Genomic DNA, 10,248 nt, shown 5'->3' with positions numbered 1-10,248 from the left:
CAATGAACAATGTGGTTCAACTGAGAAATTAGAAAAAAAAAAAAAAAAAACAACAACAGTAAGACATGTGGAGGCCAAACGTCACCTTTACTAATAATAAAGACTAGGTCAGAGAACACATAATAATGTGAGAGCCGGTCAGGCCTGCTAATAAAACCCTAAGTTGAGGCAGTGCTGAACTAGTGTGGCCCTCCCTATGCTGAAAACCTACACAGTTATGAGGCTTAAGGCAGCTCACACCCTAGAGGAATGTGGGAGGAGCCAAGCTCAGCAAACCCACTTTATGTCTCCTAAATGCACCAATTAGATAAGTCACTTCTCCCTGGACCCGGGACACAGGGAATAAAAGAGCACAGAGAGACTGGACCTATTATTACCAATTGAGCTTCCTCCCGTATGGAAGGAAATGGCAGGGGAGGAGTAAGTGTTCTTTTCTAAGCATCAGAATGTATATATGCATATGTGAAATATCAAATACTATATATGTATACTTTATTTTTTTTATTTTTATTTTTTTTATTTTTTTATTTAAAAAAAATTTTTTTTTTCAACGTTTATTTATTTTTGGGACAGAGAGAGACGGAGCATGAACGGGGGAGGGGCAGAGAGAGAGGGAGACACAGAATCGGAAACAGGCTCCAGGCTCTGAGCCATCAGCCCAGAGCCTGACGCGGGGCTCGAACTCACGGACGACCGCGAGATCGTGACCTGGCTGAAGTCGGACGCTTAACCGACTGCGCCACCCAGGCGCCCCTCAAATACTATATATGTATACTTTAAATGCTAAATATATAATAATATAAACAATCCAAGGAATATCATAAGGTAAGTAATTTATTTCTGAATATAGTTTATGCCAGTGTTTCTCAATGCTGACTGTGCATCAAAACGTAGAGGATGTTACACAGTTACAGACCCTCTGTATCTCCCTCCCCACCTTTCATATGCCTGACGTGAAACCAGAGAATCTGTTCTTAAAACTTCCTGGATAACTCCAACGTGTAAGTAAGGCTGAGAACCACTGGCTTAGAGGAGCTAGACGGACAAGTGACCGGAATAGGAAACCAGGAGGTCTTACTGCATAGACCTCCTCTTACTGAGGAGGAAATTGGACCGACATCTAAGGATAAGTAGGTCAGAAAGGAAGGGGCGGAGCATTTTATACAGGGATGAGAACAGGAAGTAGGAGGGCTCCAGAAATGACTGTGGCTCAAGAGTAACCTCAAGACCCTATACCTGAAAATCCTTACAGGATTAATCCTTGAAAATACGAATCAATGCTAATATAGCAAATGAGGGACCCATGGCAGCATGATTTAGTGGAAAAGCCCTTGGACTTTTGAGAGTTAAGAGACTGGTTCTTGGTTGTGTGATTTTACCCAGTCACCAACTACAGCCTTTGCCCAGGCAGTTAAGGATTTTTGTAAAGACAAGAGTCCGTAAAGCATTCTGGGGAGATGGCTGCATCATCTGACCTTTCAAGAAAGGGCACAGACATTCACCTAGAAGCCCAGGCTACAAACCCAGAAATCATGTTTGATTTCTTTTCCTCACCTGTTTTCACATCTAATTAATGTATCAGCCAATCCCGATGCAGTTCTCCTTCTAAAACATATCCTAAATCTTTCCACTTTTCACTGACTCCATTGATTATGACCCTAATCATATATATATATACATATGTATATAAATACATATATATGTATATATATATATGATTAGGGTCATAATCAATGGAGTCATATATATATATATATATATATATATATATATATATATATATATGTTGTTTTTTTTTTTTCCTGGGATTACCCCAGAGTTTTGGGTTAATAGGTCTGGCTGAAGTAGGTCCTGAGAACTTGGATTTCCAACAAGTTCCCAGGTGATGCTAATGCCGCTCTCATTCTTTGAGAGCTTTAGAGCAATGGTTAACCATGGGTGCACATTAGAGTCACTGGGGAGCTTTTAAAAAGTACTATGCTTGACACTGACCTCTAGAGATTCTGAGTCATTTGGTCTGGCCATTTGTAAATTTTAAATCTCCCTAGGTCATTCAGAATGTGCACCTGGGGTTGAGAAATACTACCAAGGTCTAGAGGAATGGCTGTTTGTTTGCTTCTTGTGGTTTCTGTACTAGTTGCTCCTGTTACCTAGTACACTCTAGGTATTTCCATAGCTGGATCTTTCTTGTCATTCAGGTCTCAGATTAAATGTCACTTACTCAGATAGGGCTTCTCTGATGCCCCCCAATCTAAAATAACACCCTTATCTTTACCTCACTGTCCTGCTTGTTTTCATTATAAGAATTAGCGGTTTGAGATTTCCCTATTTATGCTTATTGTCTGTACCTTCCAATATAAGCATCTTGAGTATAAACACCTTGTCTCGTTCACTGCTATGTTACCAGCATTTACAAGAGTGTCTGGCATCTATTACATACGTATTCAATACACGGGAATGGAAAATAAAAAGCTTTAAATTCTTCCAGTTCTTGTGTTATTTCAACTACTTAATTGGATTTTAACACATAAAATGTTTTATTTATGCAATAGAATTAGACCATCTATTTTTTAAAAAAAAGCATGTTTTTTTTTTTTTTTTTTTTTTGGCAAATGCATCATAATTGCACTGGATTCATTTTCTTCATAGGAACCTTGTATTAAATCTTCCACAAAGTCATTATCCCATAATGTATTTTCATACGCAGTATTTGTTCATAATACTGCTGCTTAGGGCATAGTTTACAGAGTGAGACAGCTAGGTTATGGCCAGGATATATATATATTTTTTAATTTTTTTGGCCAGGATATATTTATTAAATCAAGAGATTTCTGCTCAGATTTTGTCGGCTTGTCTTTGGAGACAGAGAACAACAGGAAAGGAATTCGTGGAATGGAAAGGTACTGCAGGAAGCAAGAGTGGCAGGAAAACGGAAAGGCTGTTTACGGTACCCTCTAAAAGTGGGCTACGTATTTATCCTCTCCTCTTCGGGGGGCACCTCTTTAACGGGTGAACATAATGGGGCGGAATTGAGGAGTCTTGATTGCAGGTAGAGACAGAGTACTTGAGATGATTAAAAACTGTCTTGTTTCCCAGTGATTTGTTCAAGCCATTGCGGCAAAATCTTCAGCTCTGGGTCCTACGTCGCTCGGTTTCAAGGAAGCCCCTGAATTAAATTTACAACTCAGGTGAATTAAGGGCTAAGCAGATGTACTGAAGTCCCTCGCGGACCATTTTTGAATACATTACTCATGAAAACATAGACCAACATCTGTTACAGGAGGAAAAGGGAGATTCCGTTCTCTGGCTCGCCTGTCTGGCACTGACGCGGGTATTTCCTCAAAAGCCCAAGTATCCAGCGTTTCCTCCCAGCACTAGGGCTAGGTCCACCTGCAACCGGTTTTCCAGGCAGCTGCCACCGCTTTCTTCCCTTCTTCGTGCTTCGTCGATCATGGCTTTAAGGAAAAACGGTTTCACGTGTGGAGTAATGGTTGCGATCACCCTGGCGCTGCGCAAGAGAGGCAGCCAACCACTCGCATTCCGAGAACACCAACCCGCAGTCGGTGGACGGAGGCGGCGGCTCGAGAAAAACCGAAGGCAGAGGGGGCGGCAGGGAGGGTGAAGCAAAGCTGCCAAACGGGCGGTGCATTCTGGGAGTTGTAGTGTCCGCGGGGCGGCCTCCTTTAGCCTCCACCGGGCTCTGCACTCCATCTCCCAGCCGGCCCCGCGCCGCGGAGGAGACGAACGGTGGGCGTGCTCGCTGCTGGGCTGCTGCTGGGGGAGGGGACTGGGGTCGAGAAGCTGCAGCGGCCGCCTTCGGGAGACGTTAGCCGCCGTCCGCGCCGGCTGAGAGACCCCTCCCCCCACTCCTCTCGTACCACTCCCCGGGCGGGTGACGACGAGGGTCGTGTGTCCGCCGCGCGTCCCCGTGCTCACCCTCTCTCCCGTCCCTGGGCGCGCGGCGTCCGCCATGGAAGCACATCCGGCGGTCGCCGGAGTCTCCGGGCGCCGCGTCCTCGGCTCCCCCGAGCGATGAGAGGCTAGAGGCGCCTCTCCGCGCGCTCCGCGGGCCGGGGAGCGAAGGAGGGTCCGCCGGGCGGGCCGGCCGCTGTGCCCGCCCCCGCGCCGCCCCGCCCCGCCCCCTGGGGGCGCTGCCGAGGGGCGTCCGCCGCCCATGCCGCCCCGGCGCTCCGCCGCCCCCGGCGCCCGCCGCTGAAGCCCAGCACGCGCCGCCGGCCCGCCCGCGCCCGCCGCCCCGCAGCCAGCCTCCGACCGCCCTCCTCTCCCCAAGATGTGGCACAACGTCGGGCTGACCCTGCTGGTGTTCGTGGTCACGCTGCTGATCGTCCTGCTGCTGATGGTGTGCGGTGAGTGGGGCATCCGCCGCGGGGCAGTTCCACACGGCGGTACACACGCCCGCGCGACTCGGGGTGCTCGCTTGTTTTCTCTGTCCCTGTCTCTGTCTCTCTTTTTTTGGCTTTAAATGTCGTGGATGGACAAGTGTCTTAAAATCATCCGCTGCCCAAGTCGCTCGGGGGAGATGTGCCCCTGACCCAGGACAGGCCCTCTGGCATCCTGGAGAGGGAAAGAACAGGTTCCAGGGCTGGGCATCCTGACTCGGGGTTAAACCAGATACTGCTTGCTTCTCAGAGGGCAGCGTCTGCTCCTGATTGCCGTTCTTACCACTGTCTGCCCAGATTTTAACCTTGGCCTGCATTCGAAGGTGAAGTGATTGGTTATTCCTTGTCCTTTTTTTTTTTAGAGGTTCGGGCCCTGATGATAATGAGAACTTTCCGTTCCTTCATTGAATCAGGGGGTGGGGACAGAGTTGGGTATGAAACCCTCCGTGAAATTGTTTACTTCGAGTTCAGGCTCAAACTAGATTCCCGACAGAAATGTCTAGGCTAGGCAGAACTTAAAAAAAACCCGGCTATATTAAACTTCCAGGATCAGGTAACCTAACTCTCAGTTTTGTAATAATGGTGCTGTTTTGTTTGCTGTGATTTTTTGACTTTCTTGGGTTGAGACGACATAAAACTTTCTTCTCAGGGTAATATTAGCGTCATTTTAGATCTTCTTGACTTCTGTATGTACAGTAACTGATAACCACAGGTCTCTGAGCAACGTGGCTGAGCAGTTGTGAAAATTTGGGAATTGAGAACCAGATGTCAGTGAGCTTAATTTTTCATAATTCCAATATATTGAAGAATGGGTTCAGGTTGATGCAATAACTAAGCAGAAATAAAAATAAATGCATTCATTACATGATGTACTAAATGCTCAGTATCAACTGTGTTCAGAGAAGATACGTGTGCACTTATGCAAATGCCTATATATGTATTTGTTTTTATATATGTGTGTGTATATTTTTAATTTTCTTGCTTTAGGAAGGAACCGGAGTTAACAGCCTCTCTTTTCTGGTGGTAAAACAATTGAAAAGCCTTTCTCGGTTTCCTGCTTGCGACGTCAGGATTTGGGGCTAATTGTAGATATGTGAGATTCTGGAAGTAAAGAAAAGCAGATCTGTGTGGTTTGTTTGCATGTGGGGAAGGAGGAAAGCATGTAAGCATATGCTTTCTTTTCCAATCTGAAGATGTGAGCTGCCTGGGAGTGGGGATGTGACACATAGACTGTACAAAACCTTGGGTAGAATGTTTGCCCAACTGGGGGCATCAAAATTCCTGATTGTTACTACATCATACTTGCTCTCTCAGCTCCGGAGAGCTATTTAACTTTGATTTTACTCATTTGTCTGAAAATATCTTGCCTTTGGTTTCAGAAAATATTGTGGAATGAGAGGTGAGGTGTGGTAAGTAAAAAAGAACATCTTATTTTGATTGGAATGGTCCAGAACTAATAATAGCTTTATGAAGAAGTAATTCAAGCACTTTTGTTGTTGTTGTTGTTGTTGAGAGAGCTAATGATGCTCTAGCTTCATGGTTCGACTAGGATGGACCTGGGGGGCTTGGGGAGGGATGAGAGGTTGGGGGGAAGGATCTGACCAGACTTGAGGCTCGGGAATCTCAGGCCTTGTATTAGTTTGCAGGGATGCCATAGCAAAATACCACATACACTAAACAACAGAAATTTATGTTCTTACAGTTCTAGAGGCTAGAAGTCTGAGATCAAGGTGTCAGCAGGGTTGATTTCTTCTGAGGCCTCTGTCCTTGGCTTGTAGACGGCTGTCTTTTCCCTGTGTTCTCGCGTGGTCTTTTCTCTGTGTGTGTCTGTGCCCTAATCTTTTCTAGTAAGAAAGCCAGTCGTATTGGATTAGGGCCTCACCCTTATGAATTCTTTTAACCTTAATTAAGTCTCTAGAGGCCCTATCTCCAAATACAGTCAACATTGGAGATTAGAAACCTGTGACTGTCCCAAGAAACTGGTAGCCTACTTTATTTTAAAACTCTGACTGGCTCTTTCACATAGTGAATTCTGATGTTCAAATTCCAGGTTCCTGGGGAGGTTTTCTTTCTCTTGTCTGTATTGGTTGTATGTACTTTTTTGCCTCTCATCCACGCTAAAGTGTTTTCCACTACCACTGTTCACTGAAGTGGCCCTTGTCAAGGTCAGCAACAAACGGTCTCCATATTACCAAGCCCATGGTCACTGGTCACTTAGTCTTAATTGTATTTAACCTCTCATATTCATTCCATATAGGTGAGCATTTCTTCTACGAAGTATTTCTCTTGGCTTTTGTACACTATACTTTCATAGTATTCTTCCGACCACAGCGCCTAATTGTTTACCTTTTTCCTGGCTTCTCATCCCCTAGAATTTCTTAAATATTTTGGATCACAGTCTCTGATAGGAAATACATTTTACATTATTCCCAGTACATTTATAAGTATACAAATTACATATACCAATCTGTTTATATACATTTATCTATCTCACTATAATCTTTCTGTCTCTGAAATAAAAATTTTATGGACTAGTATTTGCCCTTACTCTGTGAAATAATGCATGCTATTTTCTATTATATTTCTGTATTATAATACAAGTATGTATTTCTATTCCTTTTTCCTTCTGGTCTTTCCCTATGATAACCTTATCTAGTCCTGGAGATTTAAATATTAACTGTAGCTAATGACGAAAATTGATTATCTCCAGCTCTCACTTTTTTCCTGCACCCAAGGCTCATGCATCAAATAGTTTTTCTTAAAAAAAAATTTTTTTTTTAATTTTAGAGAGAGAGAGAGTGAGCTGGGGAAAAGGAAAGAGAGAGAGAGACTGAGAATCGCAAGCAGGCTCTATGCTTAGCGCTGAGCCTGATGCGGGGCCCCATCCCACGACCTGTCATGACCTGAGATGAAATCAAGAATCAGATGCTCAACCAACAGAGCCACTCAGGCACCTCAAGTATTTTTTCTTTTCTTTTTCTTTTCTCTCTTCTTTCTTTCTTTCTTTCTTTCTTTCTTTCTTTCTTTCTTTCTTTCTTTCTTTCTTTCTTTCTTTCTTTTTATTTTTGAAAGAGAGAGAGCAAGCGTGAGTTGGGTAGGGGCAGAAAGAGAGAGAGAGGGGGAGACAGGATCCAAAGTCAGTCATGACCTGAGCCCAAGTCAGACTACGTGTAACCAACTGAGCCACCCAGGCGTCCTCCCCCGGCCCAAATGTCTTTTCTTTTTTTTTTTTTTAAATTTTTTTTTTCAACGTTTATTTATTTATTTCGGGGACAGAGAGAGACAGAGCATGAACGGGGGAGGGGCAGAGAGAGAGGGAGACACAGAATCGGAAACAGGCTCCAGGCTCTGAGCCATCAGCCCAGAGCCTGACGCGGGGCTCGAACTCACGGACCGCGAGATCGTGACCTGGCTGAAGTCGGACGCTTAACCGACTGTGCCACCCAGGTGCCCCATCCAAATGTCTTTTCTTTTTTTTTTTTATTTTTTTTTATTTTTTTAAAAAATTTTTTTTTCAACGTTTTTTATTTATTTTTGGGACAGAGAGAGACAGAGCATGAACGGGGGAGGGGCAGAGAGAGAGGGAGACACAGAATCGGAAACAGGCTCCAGGCTCCGAGCCATCAGCCCAGAGCCTGACGCGGGGCTCGAACTCCCGGACCGCGAGATCGTGACCTGGCTGAAGTCGGACGCTTAACCGACTGCGCCACCCAGGCGCCCCCCAAATGTCTTTTCTTAATAGCACACTTGGATGTCTAAAAAGAATCTCAAACTTAATACATCTAAAACAGACCCCCCCCCCTTTTTTTTAAGTTTACTTTTGAGAGAGAGGGAGGGAGAGCATGCCAGGGAGAGAAGGAGAAAGGATCCAAAGCAGGCTCTGCGCCGTCAGCACAGAGCCTGATGTGGGGCTGGAATCCACAAACCATGAGATCATGACCTGAGCCGAAATCGAGAGTCAGCTGCTTAACTGATTGAGCCACCCAGGCACCCCTTCTCAAGTGTTTTTAACAAAAGAAGCGGTTTCAAAAATAGCACTAAAGGCATAAAGTAGTTCCCTTCAGTCCTCTGTTTCACTGTTTTGCCTATTTACTTTCATATTCGTAAATAATTTATTCATAGCTAGTTCTTGATTTTGCAACGTAGGCATTATTTATTAACCATGGTAGAGTCCCCACTTCTTTCCTTGCATGCCATTGGTAACGACAGCCTTTGGCTCATTTGAGAGTCAAGATTTATATTTTAACTGTGTAAATAGTCCCTGCTGGTCAAATGATGTAATACGACTTCACTTCCTTTCTTGTATGGTTCTTCATTTTTCCTGAAGTTAACAGTTGCCTTTTCAGTTTACCTCCTAGTCTTACTTTTTTCCTGGGTGCACACTGTTTTTGCCCCTTGGTCTCGCTCTGCCATCCAACCCCAGAGCTCTCCTTCCATCTCGCCTCCCCTTGACTTTCTCTGCTGGCACCTTTGTTTTCTGGATCTCATGTCATCATCATTCTCAATTTATAATCTTGTTTTGCAGGAGCACATTTTCTGGTCGCTTTCTGAGAAAAAAAATGCATGGAAAAGAACCTTTTTGAGCTAATAATGCCTGCCTGAACATATCTTTCATTGATGTCAAAATGTCTTTCATTGATGTCAAAATGTCTAGGAAAACTTTCCACCTTTATACGTGATTGATAATTTGAATAATTGTCAGGTGGTAGATAATTTTCATCCACATTTTAAAAATGATTACTTTATTGATTTCTAGCTTCTTAGGCCTGATTTTAAGAAATCGAATGCCCTCTGTGTCTTTGTCCTTATAAGTAACTTGGTTTCTGTCTCTAGATACTTTCTGGTAGTTTTTTCTATCATTGTTATTCTGAAATGTCATAATTATATGCCTTGGTATATTCTCTTCCTTCCATTTTTCTGGGTCCTTTCAGTTAAAAACACTTCTGTTAGTTGGATGTTGGACCTCATGGGCTGGTTCTGTAGTGTTACCTGTTTATATCCTATTTTTTATCATTTCTCCTTTCCCTTCTGGGATATGTTTTGGGTTTTATCTTCTATCTCTTATGTTTTTATTTCAGTTACCCAGTTTTTAATTTCTGAACTTGTTCTCTGATTGCTTCTCCAGAACCTCTTTTTGCTTTATGCTTTTATATTTTCTCTTTATAAGCATGTTAGTAATACAGTTGACTCTTGAACACGAACCCCCACATAGTTGAAAATCCACAGGTAACTCTTGACTCCTCAAAAACTTAACTAATAGTTCCCTGTCGACCAGAAGCCTTATTGAGAACATAAAGAGTCAATTAACACATATTTTGGGTATGTATTACAACTGTATTCTTTCAGTAAAGCAGAAAAGAAAATGTCATTAAGAAAATCATAAGGAAAATACATTTATAGTACTGTATTTATTGAAAAAATTCTGTGTGTAAATGGACCTGCACAGCTCAAGCCTGTATTGCTCAAGGGTCAACTGTAGTTTTTAATGAAGTGTTTTTCTTCTCCCTGCATTGTCTTTGTTTCTTCCATATCTTTTCTTTTGGTTTGTTTGCTTTGGATTCTTTCTGCGATTGGAGATTTTTACAAATGTCTACTGCTCTGTTCTGTATTCATGTTTAAGGGTGAGGAAGTAAAAGTTGGTAATCAAGTCTTAGTGTCAGTTCTGGCAGCAAGTTCTTCTTCTCTAGGAGAGTCCCCAATTGTTGGTGGCTGGAGGTCTCTTCTCCATGGGTATTTCGTGTTTTCCGAGGAGCATCCTCTCATTTTCTGCTTGGGTGCTTTACACTTGGCTGCCTGCGTGTCAGCTTTGCAAATAGACTTTCCGCCAGTCCTTTTTTCTTTCCTCCTC

General features: G+C 43.6%; 1 protein-coding gene across 1 annotated transcript in view; it reads left to right on the top strand.

Moving 5' to 3' along the window:
* The first annotated feature begins 4,065 nt into the window (after positions 1-4,065).
* SMIM13 (small integral membrane protein 13) overlaps positions 4,066-10,248 on the top strand; it is a 28,119-nt gene continuing 21,936 nt past the window's right edge. Inside the window, exon 1 of the mRNA XM_025917331.2 lies at positions 4,066-4,367. Coding sequence (XP_025773116.1) covers positions 4,292-4,367 — 76 coding nt within the window. The 5' untranslated portion in view covers positions 4,066-4,291. The remainder of the gene's footprint in view (positions 4,368-10,248) is intronic.

This window comes from Puma concolor, chromosome B2, assembly GCF_028749965.1.
Source record: "Puma concolor isolate L17-30 chromosome B2, mPumCon1.1.hap2, whole genome shotgun sequence".
Lineage (NCBI taxonomy): Eukaryota > Metazoa > Chordata > Mammalia > Carnivora > Felidae > Puma > Puma concolor.
Note: the sequence above shows the minus strand (reverse complement) of the source record. Positions and strands in the feature narration are given on the sequence as shown.